The sequence below is a fragment of the Melanostigma gelatinosum genome (assembly GCF_949748355.1).
Source record: "Melanostigma gelatinosum genome assembly, chromosome: 14".
Classification (NCBI taxonomy): domain Eukaryota; kingdom Metazoa; phylum Chordata; class Actinopteri; order Perciformes; family Zoarcidae; genus Melanostigma; species Melanostigma gelatinosum.
This window is the reverse complement of record NC_136647.1, coordinates 23,132,992-23,156,603: the sequence shown is the minus strand read 5'-3', so window position 1 is coordinate 23,156,603 and position 23,612 is coordinate 23,132,992. Positions and strand designations below refer to the sequence as shown.

Here is a 23,612-nt window from a genome sequence, read left to right as displayed (position 1 = left end):
TTGTGTCAAAGAACCACATGCTAGAGAATGGTGTTATTATAGCACACTTTCTTTTTATCTCCTTGAAAGTCAAAGTGGGGCAGGGTCTTGGGTATGAGAGGACAGAAATGCACGTTGAATTTCCCTGATGCAATATGATCTTTAATCAGCGAAGCTGCCATTGCTGAGCATCTCATTGAAAAGGTCTTCAAACGACCAGGCATCTCATTCAAATGAATGACAACGGATTCCCCCTCCCTCCAGATAAAAGTCCTCTTCAACAAAGGTATTTCAACAACTCATTATGGTGATATAAAGCCATTAATTAGGAAACAGTATTCCTCCTAACCCTCAGTCACAAGATAAGACGGTGCGAACCGATCCCTCCCCTTCCACTCTAGAAAAGAGAAACAGGTGTGAGTGCGAATATCTACCTACTATGTGTTATTAATGATTTAGATTCGAGGGGAAATGACTGCCGTTGGTTTTGTGATTAATGATTTAGGACAAGCGAGCAGAAGCCATTCACTCGGAACAGTCTGCACCTGTCTGAGGCGCTCTGATGGCTGCTTGCAAAACGCTCTGGATAAGACACCGCTAAGAGCAAATTGGGAGCTCCTTGGTGCACTAATCTTCCCTTTACCCCCCTGTGGCCCTCTGTTCCTCCTCACTGTTATTTTCCCTCTCCATCTCTGTCTCACTCACAGACTCACTGCACTCAGACCCTCTTCCTTTCTACTGACCCTCCTCCGTACTTCTCTTGAATGCTTCGCGCTTCTTTCTCACAGCCTTTTGCTCCTCGTGTGGGTGGCAGGTTGAAACAGAAAGTTTGAGCGAGCCCTACAGGTCCACCGCAAAAGCGAACACAAACACACACCTTCATCAGCATTGCCGTACTCACACAACCACGTACTACTTTCGCCCACCTCGAACAGCCAAACAACACCCCACACTCCCACGCTGTGATTTTAGAAGTGCATTTGGCCAATATATTTTAAAAAGGAAGCTTGCTTGGAGACTTCCTAAGTACACAGGCCATAGAACGGGTTATTGGGAATGCTTTACTCTAATGCTATACGCTTTATTTGAACTAGCCAACACTGTGTTTTGCTGGCTGGCTAACAATCAGCATCTCAGCATCTCAGCATTTTAATAATACTGCCAATTGTTTTAAAATAGGTTTCAAGAGGAACTTCACTTCCACGAGGCAGGAGCTTGGTTTCCAATCCGCTTGGCCTCTAACACAGGTTGTATTCATATTAATGCCTTGCTGTCTGCCAGAGAGACACTGCTGTCTAAACTAAAAGCTGGATTAAAAAAAAAAAAGAAACACCCTCCCTCAGCACTTAAAATGGGTCACACAAGCTGTATTATATTTTCCCTGGAGCTGAGAAATAGTAATGCACACTGTGATCCCACCAGTGGTGGGCCGTCAGGGCCAGCAAGGCCTTCTCTGCTGAACTAGACAGAATCACAAAGTTATAGCTGTTTTATAATCTAATTATTTTTCATAACTACACTACATGTGTTATATTTTTTCCGCCATTATCTTATGTTCTCATTGCACAGCTACTGTCTTCCTCAGTTGCTCTGCTTCCAGTGCAGCTTGTTTTAAGTCAAGCTTTTATCCAATCAGATTTCACCTCTGTGTCTCTAGGTAAGAACAGAGCCCGAGGCCTGCAGACTCACAAGTGAATCCATGTGTAGTTTAAGTGAACGGGGACAATATTGTTGATTGTCATAGTGTTCAACCAATCAGATCTTTAGTTCGACATGTTGGGCGTATTCTTTGACGTGTCAGAGCTGCTAGCTGGCCTACAAGTACGTGATTGGTCAGTGGGCTAGCCTGACATGTTGGGCTGTGACAATCCCAATATCTGCTGCCTCTGTGGAGCTGACATTTTCAGCCTAAAACGCATTAAAACGTATTCAAGAAATACAACTGGGGAGGCTCGACTGGAGAAGGACTTCTTACTTGAACTAAAACACATGGATGTACGGGACAACCGTTAGATTAAACTCTTTGTTAACAAAGAAAGGTGGATGGACTCTGTCTTTAAATAGTGAACAGCAGCTCTGGTAAGTGAACTGCAGTAGCTTTAACTGCCATAAATATTATTTGTGTTATTATTTTGTATGCTTGTTTATATTATCTATTATTATTTGTACAACTTGTTTTTATGAATATGGATTTTCGTTTCGTTTTATATGTGATAGGAACTGTTGTTAAGTACAATGTTGTGCTGGGGACACATTTAGCCGGTGCACAGCAACAAGAAGACGCGCGAAGCGGCAGCGGTCTCCATACTCCGTGCAAAGTGTTAAAGTTAAGTTTAAGTTTTTAAGTGTTCTACTTTGAAGATTCATGAGTTTTCATGTGGACTCATTTTCCCTCTCGGTGTTGACAGACGAATAAATCTGTCAGTGTCAAGAACTATGCAGTCGTGTATTTCCTGGAGGGAGTGATAGGACTTACTGCTCTGTTAATTTGTCTAGTGTGACTAGTTTTCATGATATGGGTAATAGTGTTCCCTCTGATATGAATAATATGCTCTTGAGTGTGTGGTGGAATGCGTGTTTTAGCTGAATTGATTTTGACGATATGCATTGTTCGTTAATGCCGCTGTTTGTACCATTATATGTCTTTGCTCCTTTGTGACAGTTTTCGTGTTTATTGTAATGTACTTCCTCTTCAGATGTCAGTGAATTGATGCCTCAGAATTTCGTACTGTCAAAGGACAAAACAGAGATCATCAGCGAAAAGACAGAACTAAATAAAACCTTTTCAAAAGTTGATGACTCCATGTTGACCTGAAAGGTGGCTGTAACACGTTTTGTCTTTCACAGAGCACTGGGTAATTGAGAAGTTTATCTTTCGAGCCTACCTAGCTAACTCTGCACAGGCAGCTAGGTAACTACCTTCCTGCAATGTTCTCTGCTTTCCCACAATCTAAAGCACTGTGTACAGGTCACAGTTTAAATCTATAAGAGCAAGACCAGGAAGACTGCTGGGGTTAATTGAAGGAACATTTCATCGTGCTTTAATGACAATTATGTTGGCTCATCAATTGTTTATAGCTGATGCTAATCGCTAACAGCTCCATTAAATACACATATTGCAGCTTTGCGTGGAAACTCAAGTTTGTTTTATCTACGACCCCAAAAAATATCTTCATTCTACCAGTTTATACAGTATTTTGTCTCATCATGTTTCCTGAGCAGAACATACTTCGGCCAAAAGTCTACGATACACAACACGTCATTATTTTGTGTTAACACAAAGTACGTCAGATCTGCTAACACACTGACATGGTTCACAGCAGTTCGTCAGTTCTTTGAGATGGTCTGATCAAAGCCCTACACTGATGCTGTATTTCATTCATGTGCACATAGACTGGAAATATCTCCTTTTGAGATAAGTACCTACTGTTAAACACCTTGCCTATTTATTGCTTTTTTAAAGGAAAAGCAAATGAAAGCAATACAAAGTACCATAGTTTATAATGTTTTCACCTTGTTATAAGCGTTAAGGAAGTTTTAAAATGTAACAGAGGTCTCTCTTAATCCCCTTTTATAAGTAAAAAATTAAACGAATATACATAAGGACGATGCTTTTTTTAAATCATTCCAGGATTGATGTAGCTCTGTTGTGTGAAGTTGAGACTCTGTGACAATGAATTCTTTATTTGGTGGCAATCAGGTGCCAATTAGTTTGACCCAGTATAATAAGAGAGGAGCTGCATTTGTTTTGGTATTTTACTTGCACTGTAGCAATGAATTGTGGGACACAGATTCATTGTATTAAACTCAGTCCTCTGACACGGGTACACTTTGTCATGATAAAGACCCCACTTTTATTACAAGCAAGCCACAGTGCTCAATGTTCAAACAATCATGTTGATAACCAAAGGGCTTGGATTTAGAAACTGCTAGCATTTACGACACCTGAATTAATCCAGTGAATCAGCTGTGAATGCTGAATAAGAGGCGCTGTAAAGATGTCTTAATCAGATGAGACTGCCCCAGGAGGAAGTGAGTAGAGCTGATTGTTGACAGAATGTCACACCAGACACTTTCAGGTGGCTCCAATCAAGATTTTTATATTGTAAATAAATTGTAAATACTGAAAATGCCTAATCAATGGTTAAAATTGTTGTTACAAAATAAACTCCACACAACAATACGACTGTGGCTCACTGGTAGAGCAGGGGCGTCCTTCAATCAGAGGATCGGCGGGTCGATCCCCATGTTGATGTGTCGGGCAAGACACTTAACCCCGGTGTGTGAATGGTTGTGAATGTTAGTTAGTCCTGATGGGCAGGTGGCACCTTTGCCCATCAGTGTATGAATGGGTGAATGATGACCTGTAGTGTTAAAGTGTTTTGAGTGGCCCAAAGACTAGAAAAGAACTATACAAGGACAGTGCATTTACCATTTACTAACATAATGCACCAGTACTGACTGACTCTGTCCTCACCTTGTCTCATTCCAGCACTAAAGCACTGAGGGTAATAGATGAATCTTTATCTGTTATTCTTTCCATTTGTCTTTCACCACTCAGAAACCAATAAAACAGGCTGTAGAGTTTGTGAACAACTCCACAGAGGCTGTCGTCAGTTATGAGAGTGTTTGCCTCACATGGAACATGAGGCTTCTCCTCCAACACTCAGCCTAACATACTTTTATTTTTGCATTTCATCTTTGTTCTTTGATTCTCTGATATGATTGTCCAGAGAGGGTTGGCCTAAATACAGATCCCCCAGCCTCCTGTGGATAACGGTGGGCAACTCTATTGATCGAGGGACGAACACAGCCCAGACACTGCTCCCTGAGAATCGAGGTTTTGTCCTTGGTGACATTTCAAATGATAGCTGGCATTTATAGCTGCTGACAAAGCACAGCAAAATACTTGGCTCTGTTTTGTGAGGAATTGCCTCAGATACTATGTTGTTCCATAAGTTTTGTCCAACTCATATTAGTGGCAGTTGTTTTGCTCTATTCCCTTGAAAACAATGTCCTTTTCTCTGCACAGCGTGTGGTAAGCCCAGTAATTCAATTTCTTTTAATATGCTTACAGCTTATTGTTCCCTAGCGCCTCGATGACGGGGTCTAGTTCCACCAGCACTGCTAATAAAATCATGTCCTCCTCACTTTTCACAATCTGTCTGTTTGTTTGTCATCAGGATTACGGAAAAACGACTGGCCCTATTTTCATGAAACGTGGTGTAAGGGTGAAGCATATGTCAAAGTAGCGGCCATTCAACATTAGGAGCGGATCAGAATCACGGGGCAGATACACAGATTATGTTTCACTTTCAATAACATAGCTACATAAGGTATTGTCTTTGTTTTCTTACTAAAGTCTTGTTGAACATTGTCCTCTTCCTGTCCGGACTCAGGAGTCCAGCCTCATCTGAGTTTATTCAACTCCCGCTGTGCTCACAACACTGAGTTTGAATTGAAGATTTGACCAATTTGTTGCTGCATTAAAAAGGTTTACACTTGGTTTGTAATTCCGGTTCATCTTGAATGTTGTTTTTCCAAATTGCTGGTGTATGTTTGATTGCTAACAATTCAGTAAATTTATATTTGTGTATGTTTTTGTTACATTTAAACATAGCACAGAAAGTAAGGATATTTGTGTTTGGTAGATTAGTTCTTTGTTGTAACAATGCTTCTTGGCAATGAATCTTATACCGTTGGAAAGTCTGTTTATTTCCCTTTTAAATGGGGCCACATTTGTAAGGAACATGCATTTGTGGGATGAGCAGCAGAGCTGAGTATGTGGGTTGCCATTTTACTTGGTATATTTCTGTTAATCATTCTTCTTTCAATAAATGCTATTCATTGTAACCCCTTAAGTCTTACAGCCTCTTTGTCTTTTCATTTTGCAACGGTTTTGCATAAACTAGTTATGTTACTTCCTTTGTCCCCCTGGACACATTATCTAGGATGTAACAATGCCACTGAGCAACTTTTATAGGAATCAACTGGGCCTGCCTCCAACGCTGCCAAACTACAGGAACAACAATAGTTCCTTCCTGCAGGGCGCCGCTCTGATGAACAGTTAACATGAGTGAAACTACACTATGTATTTACACAATTTTATCATTTAAATATTCAAAGTTTCTTGTAACATGCACGTGTAAGTGTTAACTATATACAGTATATAATTTAACATAGAATGTGAACCCACACCTGGAAAAATAAAGTTAATTCTGATTGTGATGTCAAGTGTATTTTGTGGGCTTTTACATGTGTCATAAATTGTTAAAGTCAAAGTAAAGAGCAAATGAAGGTCTGTCCTGTATGTGTGGCATGTATAATGTATTGTTCTACTTCACACAGGCCTTACCCTTTAACAGGGCTGTACAGGCTCGACCACTCACTAATTTGTATTAACATTCTCAAGCAATTAGGTTGACACTTTTCAATTTGCTGGCCCTTCACCCTGTGTCCACCATGTTCTTGTGGAGGTGGTTGCTGTTGCAGGACCTGGCATAGAGGACGATGGGTGGGGAGTTGAGGGTATGACTGAATTTGAATATCACAACCAGCCGTGGCAGATATGAATTATGTCATTACCTAGAGGGAGTGGTGAATGGGGCTGTTCAACCACTTCAATACATAAAGTAATTAAAGTATGTGTTAAGTTTACAAAAAATCTTAAACTCATATGTATAATTAAAAAAAAGAAAAAATACGGCCATCTCTGTAGAAAGAGAACAAAAACAGACTTGTTTTAAACTTGAAAAAAAATGGAATAAATGACCCAAACATTGTCCACATCAACAATAAAAGAAGCTTTTGTTAATATGTTCAGTACGAGCATTTGGAGCACAGGACATATGAAAACAAAATGCAAAAGAGCCAGGAAGGTTTGTCCTTGGATGGTTACTTTTTCACTGCATGTCAGTTGTCATGGTGCTGCTAGCACTGTCCTTTGGTTTGGATTGATGAGCATCAGGCTCCGAGCCGCAGCGACCTCCAGTTCCTGCCGTTGCCGCCTCCGAGCCGCAGCGATGTTGGGATATTGAAGCGGTCTTTGAACAGACTAGAAATCTCTACTCTAACCAATTTTGATGAATATTGGAACTCGCAATCAAACGGTCTTCTATTCCCCATCTAAAATGACAGAATACATCTGAGCCTTTTTTTTCCAGACTTTTGAAAAGCCATGTAATGTTATTTTTCTAAGAATATGTTCTTCTACATTTTTTTAGTGAGAAATACCTGCAGACTTGCGTTTTTCTTCTCCCAGTGATAACTGCTTCACCAGTGTCAGCAGGCGAGTATTGGGGAATGGTGTTTTCATTGGAAGGCGACGTTGCAGTGAATAGCGTGTCATTCATTTAGACTGTAAAACACTGTGAATGACACTCATCAGGAGACTAATGACAAGTTGCTGACAACATCTGTCTGTGCTGCTGTGGTTCTGTCAATCACGCTCAACACTGACAATTTTTCAAACGTTTAGCCTTCAGATCTCACAATTTACTTGTCAGGACTCCAAACTGAAGAAACAATTTAATACATGAAAAAAAGAAATGAAGCCGTCTCAGTAGGAAAAAACATACTTGTTTCGATTTGAAAACATGAACCCTCATCCTACCGTCACAGGTCCCTGCAGACCCCAAAGGTATAGGCCTATTGTTGTGTCATATCGCACATATTTATTTTATCATTCCATTTTCATGACTTCAATTTGTTCTTAATTACTTTATATCATTGTTGTAATTAGTGCTTTTTAAAGGATCATTTGAAATACCAATGTATTGGGGTCCCAATCTAAAGTACCCATGTATGGAGTTTAAATCGATAAATAAGAACAGACAGATCAAATGTTTACCATTGGTCCTAATTTAAAGTATGACACTATCAAACAATGTCATTCTGAACGAACCACACACAGATGGACCTTCTTCTGTCCTTCTATGTTAAATGAGTTGGTAGGATGTGGTTTCACAAATTGAACATTTTGTGATGTTGCAGATAAAGTTCATTAGCACAGCATCACGTGGCTCTGTGAGGCTATACTTACACAATGTGCTGCTTTCAGTTGAAGGCTAATGTTAGAATGCTAACAGGTTTATTTCTACCACGTTAACCATCTTAGTTTAGCTTGTTAGCAAAGTCCAGCTAAGGCTAATGGGAATCTCAATAGTTTTGCAGGATGTTGGTCATAGTGTAGACACATTGAAATGTTGACCTGATGGTGCGATTGAAATGTTAGTGGATCATGTTATTACAACATCATTCTGGCTGCATTATGCTGTCATTTCTATGATTATCACACTATTTTACGACACAAAAAATGTCTAAGATACATGATTGAAAGAAGAGCATGTATCCCCATAACATGGAGCTCATGGTCGTCACATAACAGTGTTGTTTCTGTAGTGACAATACATACAGGCAACTTTACACTGGAACTCAGAGCAAACACCAATAGCCCTCAGTCACAGCACCTCTAAAGGACAGCACACATTACAGCAGGTGCCAAAGTCGGTAGAGAAGGGAAGGCACCAAGTGACATCTGAGAGAGTGTACATTCACAACATATCCACTTTAATGAGTCTTAATGGGTCGAAGGGATCCATATCGCATTGTCCCCAGAATAAACTGTATTCCCCCAACCATGTATCTTATAATCCTTCTAGTGGCCAGCAGCCAGAGATTCAGTGGACACTGCTGAATAATTGATATACTACCCACTGAGTTGAAATGGGGACTGAGTCTCTCAGTGCACAAAATAAAGGTGAGACTTAAACTGACATTAAGTAAACGACCACAGAGCTCTTACTTGTGTCACCATCTGTATTGGAGGATTCATTGGCATCTATACTGTAGAGCAGGGGTGGCCAAACGTTTTGGCTCGGGGGCCACATTGAGTTTTAAAATTTGACAAACAGGCCGTGCCAGTAGCAGATGAATGGAGTGTTTGTGTGAACTAATATAAATTACAAGTAAAAGCCATGTGGCAATTCTCAAAACAGATCTGAGGTGTTCATCAGTTAACTGGGATCTTACACACTATTTTTGTATTGCATAAATGTATATTTTATCATGCACTTACTTAATAAGCAGTCATTTTTGACACAGAGTTTTTAGTGTACAGGTTAATGACTGTGGTCTCTTTAGCAGCTTGATTCTTTGAAGGGATCATACAAATATTTAACTGTCACATGTAACATTATCAGAGCTCTGCTCTGTAAAGTCTTTCCTTGTCTCTCCCCCGTGTCACGGTGTGGGTGCATCTCACTGGCGTCAGGAAACGTATCAGAATACCCTTATTATATTGGTTAAACTGCATCACGTGACGTGATTTACAACACATTGGTCTGTGTTTTTTCTGCACAGCTGAACAAGTGCCGTAAATGCTGGAAAGGAGTGTGAATAACTCCGCTGCATAAAGCAAATGCCACTGAAAACGGGTCCGCGACGAACCACCAGTTGAGAATCACTGGTCTGCAGGATCGTGACGAGCGGTGAACAGCTGTTTGTGTGGCGTGTCTTCCGTGTCTTCCCGTTTCCGTCGCCTACATTCCCCTGGGTCCTAAGCCCCTCCCTGTACAGCTTCTTATCACCCTCTTTGCACCAACGTACATTTATAACAAATACCACGCATATTACGGTAATCAGCGTTGCATATGTGTCAAACTCTATCGGTGCATCTCCGGTCTGTCTTTGTTCATCCTGCATCGCTCTGTTCTGTTCTTTAATGGAACGTTACTGGAGCGACGGAGCCTCTCCCAGCTGTTAGCAGACTGTTGTGCTAGCAAGCAGTCTCGCTCGCGAGCTGTACCCAGCATGCAGTTCGGCGGTGAAATTTTATAAATGTACAATTATTAGTGTTACAAATTGTTTGTGTCACAGACTGTTGTGTGCTGTGGTGTTTTCTCTGTTAAAGAGCATTAGTTGTGGGTTGGTAATTGTTGTGTTATAAAGTTATGACCATGACTAGAGTTCCCTCTCAATACATATAAGACAACTAGCGCTGACAGCAGAAAAGAATACATTTAGCTGCCTGTTGAAAGCAGACAGCAGTTGTTTCGGCTATGCACCGGTGTAATGTGTGTGAAGAATTCATATCATACTGGAAATAAAAAACCGGCATACTGCCCAGCCCTAGTCTTTATTATAGTTTGGGCAATTTTATACCAATATCTGACGGGCCGGATTAAAAGGCCCAACGGGCCGTAGTTTGCCCGTGCCTGCTGTAGAGGCTTCAGATAATCCCTTCATTAAACAGTGCAGACACAAGATTGATATTAAATGGTGACGGGGAATCTGACAATAACTCACTTTAGGTTGTGTTAACAAACCTCAGGCTCAAACTACGCTGTGCAATTGTTTCAGGATTTCCATATTTCTTACATGTTTGCCATTTATCTCCCGTCACTTATCATTCTCGTGGTAAAAGGTGAGGCATGTGTCTGCATCATCAGCTGCTGCAGTGCATTTGCTTGTCTTCCCGACACCATGGCGGTGTGAACATTTTAAGTGATATGCTGTGGAAAAACAAGTATCCCATTGGGAAGGCAGTTCCATTGCAGATTTGAGACTTCCTAGACATGTGGTTTAACTCAGGGAGAAGACTGCTCTCTTTAGTGCTGTACTACTAACAGACACAAACACTATCCTCTGAGGGAACAGTCCATTATCGCTGGTGACAAATATCAAAAGCAAACGGTGAGGAGCAAGTCAGGAAAATGCCACTCTGCAGGAAGAAAAACATTTAGGATTCTGACTGCCAGCAAGAATTTCTTCGGCTGACCAAACATCTCCTCACAAAGTCATGCTATTTATTTGTGAAACTCAGACAAATGTCGGGGAAGATAACCCATTATCTTCCCTGCTGACAATAACACATACACACAAACATAAACGCATCATACCGGGCTCTCAGGATGCCTGTGTATTGCTTTATGATTTGTGATTCTATTGCTTCATGTGCCACCAGTCGTGCTGCTGTGCATCAGCTCAGGGTTGGTAGTGCGGAGTCACATCTTTTCTTTCTCCTACTGGGGCAATTTCAAACCGCATGACAACCTGTTGACACATTTCCTATGATTGTCATCTTGTAGAACCAACATAAAACACTGGCCATGTCTATTATTTCACTTCTTCTTCCTTACTTGTTGACTTTGTGAACAAAATCTGAGCTTGCAGGGGTCCAGCATTAAACGGGCATTAGGTTATGCAGCTTGTACCAGCCTTTGTTGGCAGCACATTGCTTGCTTGCAGCAGCTTGTATTGGAGAGAAATATTACAATATTTTAGGGGGGAGAATTTGCTTTTAAGTGCTAAACTGGTGCCAAATATTATGTATATCAAATACATAAATTGAACTCAGACCTCAGAGGGGTGTTACGAAGTATGAAGTCATTGTAAATTGCACCATCTGGCTAGTGAGTCATTAAAGTAGTCCCTTTCCTTTTGAATGTGATTACAATCCCCACTTCAAACAAACGGGTTGTTGGGGGGCGATCATGATATTCAGAGTAAATATTGGGGAACCAATAAACACTGTGGATGGCTGAGGTGGTGGAGAGCCACTGGGCTGTGTGAAGCAGATTCTGTCGGCTCTAGATTACGGGGTGTAGGAGAGGAACAGCTGGGCTGTAAGCATTCATGTCATGTTGGAGGCTGAACATCTGATCCTTTAGAGAAGCAGCGCATGACTCACACTGCTGAATGCTCGGTGGGAAGCGCAGAGCCGACACAATTAGAACACAGAACACACATGCGTGTGCACATACACGCAGAGCAGCTTGGCTCTCCTTCAGGCTGCAAGGTGCCAGCACCACAGAACAGACCCAAGCAGCTGTGGCCTCAAGCCAAATCATGGTTGATTGGAGCCGAGGCCTTGTCAGGCCACAGGTTGAGCCGTTTCAACCCCTGCAATCCACCAAGTTGAGAAGAAAACAAGACTTAAGACAACAGATTAAAGTCGGGAATTATTCATCATAAATCCTCTCGTGGCTATGTTAACACAAAAGCTATAGATTCATATGCCGCTGTCGGTAAATTGGCTGCTCTGCACGTAGGCGAATATTCATGTGAAGCAAGTGTTTGATGTGTGTAATGTGTGGGAACCTCGACATCAGGCCGTGTGCGTAGGAGGGACGGCTCAATCACCTTTACACTCAGGTAATGCTCTTGCAGCTTTGCCCAACACATTTGTTTTGTGAAATGTCTGAATTACCTCTGACAGTTTGAAAAGAAATGATTTCTGAAAAATCTGCATTACAAGGGAACCAAATTGAGGCAAGGATTGTATTGATATATGACACAATAATAAGAAAAATTTGTATCAGTAAAAATTCATCCTCACATCCAAATAGTAACCAAAGATTGTTTTTGTTATGCCCAGTCATCCTGTTTCCTGTAACTGCACACAGATATCTTGAGTTTACAACTCGATGTTTTGCTCATCTTCATTTTCTACCCGTATAAAGCAACACCTTCTCCATTCAATAAATTTACATGAAGCACAGCGTCAAGAGCAAGACAAATTCAATAGAAATATATAACCTTGTGGCTTACCTCTTGGTAAATGATGCTTCCATATGATGTTGGCCTCCGGTCGACCCACCGCCAGGCACATGAGATTGACGTTGCTGCCCTCATTCACTGTGACGTCCTTCGATATGTTAGTGATCCTGGCGGGTACTGAGGGGAGAAAGAAAATCATGATTGATGCCTTTAGCCTAATTAATGACACGTGAGCAAAGGGCTCGCTGCTCCACGTGATTAGAACAGCGATGAGGTTAAAAATAACCCACGGGTTGGGGACTCAATTAGCATGAAATTAGCTGACAAATCTGACATTTCTCTGGCTCGCTGTGGTGTTATACGTGATTGATTTTCTTCATCGTGTATCTCTGCCACACTGCTCATTAGACAGGCATCAGACTGATTTGGAGTAAGACATAATTCCATCTCTCTGACTGGACCAACTTGATGTGTTTCTCTGGGTCCTTGATTAAGTGTACCCTGTGAGATTGTAGCATCAAATCAAGGGTCGGAAGTGATCCTTCTTCACTTTCAACTTAAACTCTAAGATCATCAGTGCAACAGATGAGACAGGCTGAGGAAAATTCATGTTTCTTCTTCAGTGTAGTTTAGGAGAGTTTGGTTTCAGTAAAAAGCAAATGATTTTGATCCTTGGGGCTGAGACATGGTAGTGGTGTTGCAGGAGAACCAACCAGCACATATAGGAAATTAAGGCAACTAGACTATTTTTCTTTACCATACAGAGTGGTGTAGGGATGACATTTTTGTAGTCCAACAGGAAGTTAGCATCGCACTGGTCCCCTCCACAAAAAGCCAATTGGAGTTCTCCATTGGATCTTTGATTATTGCAAAAAATAAGTTCTGTGGCAAACACATGTTCATGACCACAGGTGTCAAACTCAAGGCCCGCGGGCCGAATCCGGCCCGCCACATCATTTTATGTGGCCCGCGAATCCACCAGCAAAAAAAAAAAAAAAGAATCTTTTTTTTTTTTTTGGAAAAATAATTAAAAGTTAGACTTGAAAATAAAAGTATCCCCATGGTCGAAATTATGAGATAGAAAGTTGAAATTATGAGATAGCATGTCTGTGTACCGACATTAAAACTATCACAACAGGTGGACAGGAGAGGCAACAGCCCGTCAAGAGGTTTTCCAACGATTGAAAAAGATCGACAAATAATCCCAAAATGTCCACGAAGAGAAAAATTTATGCAGAGGGAAGAAAATGTAATGAAAGATGGGAAAGTGAATACATGTTTGTGCTTCAAGGAGAACAACGGGTCTGTCTTCTGTGTTATGAGGCGTGTCGGTGATGAAGGATACAATTCACGTCGGCATTTTGACACCAAACACGGAGCTAAATTTAGCCTCCAAGAAAAACATCAAACTGTCCAAGAACTAAAAGGCAGACTGCAATCACAGCAGAATATATTTACACAGCTACAGCCCAGTGCATGCTGAAGGTATGTGAGCAGAGCTCCGACCAGATACAGACTTTTACAAATGTCAGTTTGTGAAGAAACACCATCGCAGACCGAGTTCATGAACTAGCAGCAATCTAACAACACAGCTAGCTAAGAGATGAGCAGGTACTCGTCTTCTTCATTAACTGCTGATGAAAGCACAGACAACACGGACACAGCGCATCTATCCATGTTCATCAGACCTGACTCTCAGTGAGCAGCTCTTGGATGTAGCTGCCATGCACAGGACGACGACAGGGAGGAACATTAGTGATGCAGAGGTGACACAAACAGCTTTGAACAAAGTTAATGTCATAACTTGTGTTTGATATTTGTCTTTGTTATTTTCTTTAATAGTTTGATCTTTGATAGAGTCATGTGGGTTTCTTAACCCTCAATTAAAATGATTTATGTTATAACAACAGAAATGTGTTTAAATATCATTTTTCATTTATATAACTGCATGTACAATATTTGTACAGAGACTTATTTAACAACATGTTCGGAGAAGGTAGTTACACAGTCTTACAGTTACAACCGGCCCTTTGAGGGCGACCGTGATGCTGATGTGGCCCAGAGTGGAGATGAGTTTGAGACCCCTGTTCATGACACTTACATACTTGATAATATTCACAGATAAACACCACTTTTCTGATTATTGAAATGTAAAAACAAAGTAAACAAACTACACCACAGTCACATGACTTCATGTCTCCAGCACTGAGCTAAAGGAGGACTGGCGTTCCAGTGAGGACGCTTAGTCGTCTCATTTAGACACTTGTTATCAAGTCATTTTTAAAGACACGCAAAAGCTTCCAAATTAAAGTACCGGTATTTACTGACGTATTTTATATCGTACAACAAAACAATAAAATCTCTTCATCTTGTGTTGCCCACTGAGCTTATTTCCAGGTTTTAGGATTCATTCGTGCAGCACTCTATTCTGTTGGATAAGGTAAGATACTGGTCTCCACTTCTTTATGCACAAAATCAATAGGCACCGCTCTATCAGGAGCTGAACAGAAAATAAAAGCTTAATGTTATATTTGTAATGTGGTTTGGGGTATAAACATTTTTTTTCATGGTATGCCATTGATAAGGCCAGCTCGGTGTACAGACACCAATATGTTAGCTTAGGCTGTAAGTTTAGTGTAATTACTGCCAATGATGAATAATAACTAAATCAATGGGACTTCATTTAAAACAATTTTTTTTATTTCACTCAATTGTAACGAAGACAACGTATTACTTCACTAAAATAATTTAAAACAGTTAATAAACAATAAACAAGAAAGAAGATAATACTGTGGATTCAGTTTTCTTAATATAAATATAAAGCCATGAATAACATGGCCATAATGTGTGGTTTGCACCAGGGGATCTGAGCTGCAGTGACATGCTGTGTATCCCATTGACCTTTGAATTTACCTATTCTATTAGCATGCATTGCTCCGTTGGTTCACCAAATGCCACCCAAGAACGTGCTGTAAACGTGGATCCTAGTTTATAACACGTTTAACCAGTATCACATAATTCACTAACACATGTATAATTCAGTTAAACACGAGAAGGCCTATTCCACACGTGAGCATTGGTTTAGCATTGGCTACAGCCATAGCAGAATCATAACTGTGTATGATTTATAGCTGAAAATAAATGAGCTGTGCAGTCCCTCCTTTAGGTAATTACTTGTAACTGATGCTCCATTTCAACTCAGACATTTACACATTAAGGATGCCCCCATTCACAAAACTGGATCGCACAACCAGGACTGATGACAAGATGAATTGTGTTATGAAAAGGACAATTACAAGCAACACTCATTCCATAATATGTCAAAGATCAGTGCTGAGTCTAGGGCTGCAACAACGAATTGATTTTATCGATAATAATCGATTATTAAAAAAGTTTTCATTGTCGATTATCAAATTTCATTATCGATTCGTTGTGTCGCGCGATTATTACGCCACTCAATAAATCGCGGAGATGTTTGAGAAAAAAAAAAGGAAAAACAGAGCGGAGCAGAGCGCAGGTTGTTGTGAAGTGGAGCTTCTAATGACGACTAAGACACGTCTGGTTTTGAACGGAACACTTTACTTCCTGAAAACTGCAGTTTAACAACTGTTACAGTGAACAGACCGCGCTCTTGCACCCGCCCGACATATACGTTAGGTTTTCACTTATCGTTGTCATTGTTGCCGTGAATAAGCACGTATCATGCTACTTCCTGTCTATTCACAGTAAAATCACTTCCGTTTTCATGCTCTTCACAATAAAAGTAAACAATTTACAACAGAGGAAAGAGCATCGGATCCGTAACGTTGTTCTGAAACATGGCGGAGGCAGAGAAATCAGTACGACCTAAGTCGTCCAAGGTGTGGGAGCATTTCACACTTAATAAATTGAAAAAGTGTGTTCATTGCAAGATGTGCAAAAGCGACAGGATATGGCACGGGAGCACCACGGTGATGATTCAGTTTGTGCGTGTAGTGTAGAGAACAAGTTCTGACGTTCAAACAAATCCTGTAAATTTTTCTGATTTGTATTTTTCTTTCTTTTTTATAAATTATTTATTGTTCCGACAGCTCAGGTCCCTTTAAACAAAAATATACATATTTTTGTTCACATGTGTATGTTTTTTGTGTTAGTCCCATTTGTTTTTTAATTATTACTTTAACAGCTCAGGGATGTTCAAGGAGCAACCTGTTTGTGCACTTTCTGAAGATCAGTTCTGTTTTTGAATAAAGGGCTGGAAATTAATGCTTTTTTTGTTTTTTGATTTTTTTTATCCGATTCATCGATTAATTGAAAATAATCGTTAGTTGCAGCCGTAGCTGAGTCCCCCATTAATATTAGTGTCATGCCTTTAATGCTGGCTGACTATATATTCGCCTTCATCCTGTCGAGAAGAGTTGAGCTCACGAGAGCTGCCTCGAAAGCATGCATACACGATCAGGGGAAGGTCAGGATATAAAAAGCATAAAGCATATACTCAGAAATCAATAGTTAAAGTGTCATCGAAAGATAAACTGTATGATCGTTACATAACAAATGTTTAATACATAGAGTGATTTAACAAATGTAAACCTGATAATAATAATAAGTGTATCTGAGTATAGTGCAGTCTGAGTGTAGAAAGTACGGAGAAAGTGGAAGTAAGCAGGGTGTTGGCTTCAAGGGATGGGGAAATAATGATGGTTGAGAAGAAAAGACACAAAGCACAATAATGATGAAGGATGAGATCAATAATCATTTTATGAGCAAATGTGTACTAAGTAAACTGATTTAACAAATGTAAAAACTGTGATTATAACTAATCTGTGTTAGAAATGTGTGAGTGTAGGAAAAGGGGAAGTGCAACAGATGTTGAACACCCAGACAGGGAAGTTAGGGTGATTTCGTCATGCACACACACACAAAATGTAGGTACTTTTCGAAGCACCTGCACCAAATCAATGATGTCATGTTAATCATGGGCTGAGGGGGGCCGTGTTGAGGAAGAGGGGGGAGAGACGGGAGAGGCAGCCCAAAAGTGTTATAAAAGAAGTAACTTGCAAACAGCAAGACGGGAATTCACGATGGGACGCCGACCAAGCCATCCATGGAGAAACACTGGACCTCGTTCGACAGCCGCGTCGGAGGACTTCGTCTCTGTTCACGGAAAGAAGACCGCCGTTCGTGGACAAAAATTGAAAGACGGAGAATCACCTCTCCCCACTGCTCGCCTTTACCAACTGGACAACGGAGAAGACGCAGCAGCCCTAGAAAGACTTTGTACTGAGTTTTGAGGACTGTTGAACGGACTCTGCTGCGGAGCAGGAGGACTGAGGGTCCGGCCGGACCTTCGCTCCTAACAACTCCAAAAGAACCTTTTCATCGCACCATTGAAAATCCAGCTCCAACCGAGCCGTCTCGGCATCTAAAACTAATGAGTATAATCGAAGAAGAAAATTAAAGTAACGAATCAAGTGTAGTAACATTTTATGTGAGCTGTAGCTTAACCCTTGCTAACTAACTAAATATAACCTGCAATAAATATCTAATCTGCATTTAAAGTAAAATTCTCAAGTGCATTTATTTGCTCAAGTAGTAAAAAGTTCCTCGTGGCAGTAAAAAGTTAAAGCCATTGTATGTCTAACAACTGAGTTCTGTAAGGTTATCCTAGAGACCGAATCCACTTAACAGATCCTAGCCGTTAAAACCTAACCTGGCATTTACCAAGAGCACGGATCCAGAAGAGGGAAGCTGCCATAACCGACGCGACTGGTAGGAGCACCCGGGGTCAGGGTGGCCCCTCGACGAGTGCACTCAGACCGGAGGAAGCAGGGTAGACGTCGGGAGTAACGGCAGTTAGAAGATCCAGGCGAGTTCCCTCGCAAGAACACCAGCTCGACAATCTTTTAATAGAGAGCTGAGTCAGTAAGTAGCCCCGTATCGGGCCAGAAGTACCCCAGGATCTAACAATCCCCACAAATGAATCTGCCCAGGAGACACAATTAATATCTATATACTCATAAGTACGCATACGTACACATGTATACAATGTAAGTAGTCCCAGCTGTGAACTGGTTTTGGGTTTAAACAAAGCCTTTTCATTGGAGCCTGTTGAAAATTGGTTTGTGTGGAAATTTGGTTAAAGTTAAAGTAGAGAATACATAAAGAAAACATTTAAAATATAATAAACTATTGTACTAACATCTATGTCTGAAGTTGGAATGCCAGGCTAAGTGAGGCTGCTCTGTATTATAATTTATAAAAATATTTTTCCCATTATCTTATTTTCTCATTGCACAGCCACTCAGTTGCTCTGCTTCCAGTGCAGCTTGTTTTAAGTAGAGCTTTTATCCAATCAGCTCTCACCTCTGTGTCTCTAGGTAAGAAGCGAGGCTGGAGGCCTACAGACTCACAAGTGAATCCAGTGCAGTTTAAGTGAATGGGGACGATATTGTTGATTGTCATATCCTTCAACCAATCAGATCTTTAGTTTGACATGTTGGGCGTATTCTTTGACGTATCAGCGCCTGCGAGCTGGCCTATAATGACGTCAGCATTACGTGCCGCTCAGTGTCCACGTACAGCTCTGCCGCGAGGTGCAGTGTGCTGTGATTGGTCAGTGGGCGAGCACGTGACTATCGTGAAACGAAACTTAACAGCAGAGGCTTAGCCTGGTAGTGAATCACATCACGTGATGCAGCTCAGCCAATCAAATATGAGCATTCTGACTGAGTGAGCTGTACCACACACCATGACACAGGAGGCTGAGACGAGGAAAGACACTGCAGAGCAGTACATACAATGTTCAAGTTGTGAAAGTAAAATCATAAGACGATCTCTTTGGGCTGCAACTTGTCAATTTGCAACTTGTGGAATGATGGTGGGTCCCACAGCCAGACCAGCTGAGAACCACTGTCATCCATGAGTGCAGAAAACATTATATTTTCCTGAATAAAAGCTTCTGCATTTTCCAAATGCTCTAGTACTATTCAAACGTATTGCAAGTCTCGTACCGAACGGTACATACATAGGTATGTACATTTAATACATATATAGTTACAGCCTTAGAAACTAATAATAACTGTGGCGCCATGTGGTTATAAGGTGGTATATCAGCTGCAGGACAACAGTGAAGGCCTAGGAGGTAGGAGGCGTGGCTTTGCCTAATTGGCTGGACCCTACATAATATTATATTTTATATATTTTAGGAAAGAAACTATAAATGGAATTCCTTTTGTTATTTTAAGTTATGGTGAATATTTCAGCTCAAAATGAAATTTGGTTATCTGCTTATATTTAGGATGAGCCTCCTTTGTCCCACCTAGCAGCTGTCCCCAGGAAGCCAGCAAGTGCTACAATTTTGCAGATTAGGCTTTGTTTTCTCACAAACTCTCAGCACCCCTTTCTACATGAAAAGTCTGAAGGAAGTTTCCAGAACAAAGACAACAAATATATACTTTGGAAAAGAGCAGTGCACTGCTACTTTAAAGGCAAAATGGTGAAAGTTGATAAAAGTTCAACAGTTTGGCAAAGTGCACGTGTGGAAAAAAAATACACTGAATCCGAAGAAATCTGTTAATTAGCTAAGCACACAAGTGTTTATCTGTATATGTATCCTCAACATGTTCCCACGGTTTAGGATACATTCTCTGTCCTGTACTTTTACCCTTTGGACCGGTATGAAGGCTGATATACCGGTAATACAGACATTCAGAGTAAAAGACAACCTTGGCAAGCTCTCTTGATCATTAAGCTAAAGAAAAATAGAAAAAAAAATTTTTTTTGTAGATATAAAAATAGCATGCTGAGAGACCCATCCAAAAAGGAAATATGTTTCTCGTCCAAGTCTATTTTAACTGTGTCATTTTCTTTCTTTCTGTCATCCATCATCAACAAAGTCAAATCACTATGTTGAAAATGGCTTTTCAACTTTTTTCTGATAACTGCAAAACCTAGACCAAAGAGATGTCTTAATCTGCAATTTATCTTACTATCGTTCTTTGAACAAATTGTGGCCGGGTCCTTATTAGTTGTTTCTTGAACATAATTTGTTCTCTGAACAACATTGTGTTGAACCCAGTTTCTGTGTGCAAATTAAAATAAATCGAACCACAAAAGGGTTTCTAAAGTTCTTACAATGTATCTAATGCAACCAGCTGGAACATGAGAGCGGCTGATGTCTGCGGCTATATGTTGAATTGAAGTCGCTCGTTAAAGTTTGTGGCTAACAGCTGTTGTGTAGGCCTGAGCGGGGATTTCAACTGCAATGTTGTATCACATATAAGTATTATGTCCATATGCTGTTGTGTATAAGACATCGTCCTCCAGCTATGTTGGTTTGTACCAATAGGATTGTGGATATTGGAGCTGTCTGGGCCTTCACTTGGATGTAAGTTTTTACAAAAAGAGGAATTGCAGGTTGCAGGATCTCTGGTGACAGCAGAGAGAGGTGGTGAGATACATACAGACATCCCTTTAGGGAGGCAGCATTCAGGTGAAAATCAGCTCAATCTTTTAGGGCCATAACAGCCAAAAGGTCCACGAATGTCAATTCCAAACTACTTTGAACACTGTACAAAGTCAAACCATTCCCTAATATGTTTCATGAACGGAGGCTGTAGCTGTGAAGCGATCCAATAGATTTCCTGCCAAACCTGGTGGCAGGATGTAATGAAGAGGCTTCCACAATCGTCTTCTGTTTACAGCAATTAGACTAACGCCACAGAACTAATGTGGTAATGATTCATCGAGGGCAAAATGCAACACGTGGCACCTTAAAGAGGCTCTGAATGGGGAAGAGAAGAAGTGCAGTGGTTCGAGGGCACAGCAGGCAGCGCTTTCTCACACACACTGACCTCCGGCAGAGACGAATGAAGAAACGTGGGTGACGGGTTCCTCCGGCTTGATATTGCCAGTGGCCAGGTGATTAAAAACACAGCTCCCCTGCCACCGGGGCTGCTGGTGGATGTGACCGGGGGCCCGGGGACACGTCACTCTTCATGTTGGCACAGCCAAGGTGTTGCAGCCAGTAATTAATTAGAAAATGGAATCAAGAGGCTTTTCTAAAAGGAAAAGGATGCTTTCTCTAGGTGTTTATTTAACATCAGATTAACTGATGTGGTTGTATTTCTTTAAAATCTATATATTATTTTTCTATTTTCTAATGTCAGCTGTCATTGTGCGGTTAAGCTTCATTCACAGTGAGTGGATCAATATATTTTCTTCAAATGAGTAGGCCGCAGCCTGGGGTAGTGAGTTACAGTAAATAGAGAATAGAAGTCGAGAGACAGTTGCTTTGTGTCAGTAAGTTCAGAGGGGCAGAGTAACTTACTTCTTACAGTTTGTGTGTTACTGTCACCACCTTCCTCTGTTCTGAGAATGAGGCACTTCACCAATGAATAAGATATTCAAATTATTATGATTTTCTTTTTCATTAAATGTAGCCAGTGCATACAAGCTTACAATATTCAGTTGGCCGACTGCTCCTCTTTGTTCTTCCCATTGTCACCCCTTCCCAAACACACCCCTTTTCTGTTCACTCCAAGTTCACAGATACACGAAGATGTGTTTTCAGAGTGATTTTACAACAACATAAACAGTATTCAGCAGAACAGTATGCACTCCGGAGCAAAGCGTCATCGTGGTCAAAATATATCAACCCAAAACAATGTTCAGATATGAATATGCATGTGAAACTGAAGGAAGAAAAGCAGCTTTGCTCAGGATTGTAGGATGAGCCTGAACCTTTTGACACCTTCCCTCATCAAAGCCTCTGCTCCTGTGCCAACATTCACCAGATCTATAATAGATTCTAACTCTTCTTTCATAACTAATTACTATGCGACTCAAAATCAAAGGAATCACTCTCAGCGAGTTCTCCAATGTGCCATCTCATCTCGGACCAACAGACATCCGTGACAGATATCTCGGTAACGTTCAGTGTTCTTGTCTGTGGTTATATATATTCAGAGGCACAGCCACCTCCAAGAGAAGGAAACATGAAAGGAATCCAAATGTTCCCGTCATGTGGGGGGAGCTTTGTCGAGGTGAAAGTAAACTAGGTTAGTTGTCCCGCTGGCTGGTAGAAGGCACAAACGGTGACACCTGCCTTCAAACTTCCAAGCATTCTCAGTTCAAAGGCTGCTTTTCATATCATACCTGTCGCATCTTCTGTTCCAAGATCGGGTCCACAGTAATGACAGCAGCAAACCAAAATGGAGGAGCGAGATGCACTGCGTAAATATATTACCTTGCGATCATCATGAGTAAAGCGCCACATGCTGGTTGAGATAGCTGGGTCTTTAATTCCTTGTCTTTAACTCCAGCCTTTAAGCAATGTGTTCATTTTATTGATGAGCTGACTAATGGTTACCAGCAGTGCTGGCCTCTCGCACCTTTTTTTCAGTATTTTATGGCATTTTAAAGCTGAAAGTATATATTGTGTAGATCTATATTTTCTCTTCGACAACCAGCTGATTTTAAACTGACCATAACAAGGCCATTGATTTCACATTTCAGTTACATCGTATAGAGTTCTGCAGGAATGAGTCCTAAAACCCAGAAATGACTCAGCATTTTTACAGTTCCGGTTCCTTTGTCTTGAAGTCACTTGAATGTGTTGTTGGTTAGATCTCTGAAATAAGGTCTGTGGTTTACACAAGCTGAAGAGAAGCTTTTACATGCTCCCCGGGCGCTTCTCAGCTGCCCACTGCTCCCAATAAGCTAGGGATGGGTTAAATGCAGAGGACAAATTTCGTATATGTGTAAATGTATATGACAATAAACTTAAAACTTAACTTAACATGTCTTAAAAAAGGCAACACATGTCTAATTGAGACGACTAAATGTCATGGCTGGAGCATTAGTCCTCCTCTAGCTTAGTGGTGGTAACGTTAGCTTTTAATTTTGCCGAATGAATTTAAGCATCACAAATCATAAAGTGGTTCATTTGTGAAGATTATCTTACTGAAGAACATCTGTTAGTGTCATAAACGTTTGTTTGCCACAGAGCATCTTTTTTCCAACAATCAAAAATCCTATGAAACTATCTCATTGGCTTCTAGTGGAGGGAACCAGTGAAAGGCTATCTTCCTGTTGGCCTACATAAATACCTATCCCTGCAGCTCTCTTTATATAAGATATGTATATAAGCTGAC

The 23,612-nt window shown here is 40.8% G+C and overlaps 1 protein-coding gene across 1 annotated transcript in view; it reads right to left on the bottom strand.

Moving 5' to 3' along the window:
* Positions 1 to 23,612, bottom strand: part of opcml (opioid binding protein/cell adhesion molecule-like) — a gene marked incomplete at its 5' end in the record, with an annotated part of 194,383 nt that overhangs the window by 31,549 nt on the left and 139,222 nt on the right. The window contains one exon of the mRNA XM_079284081.1: positions 12,529 to 12,654. Coding sequence (XP_079140207.1) covers positions 12,529 to 12,654 — 126 coding nt within the window. The remainder of the gene's footprint in view (positions 1 to 12,528; positions 12,655 to 23,612) is intronic.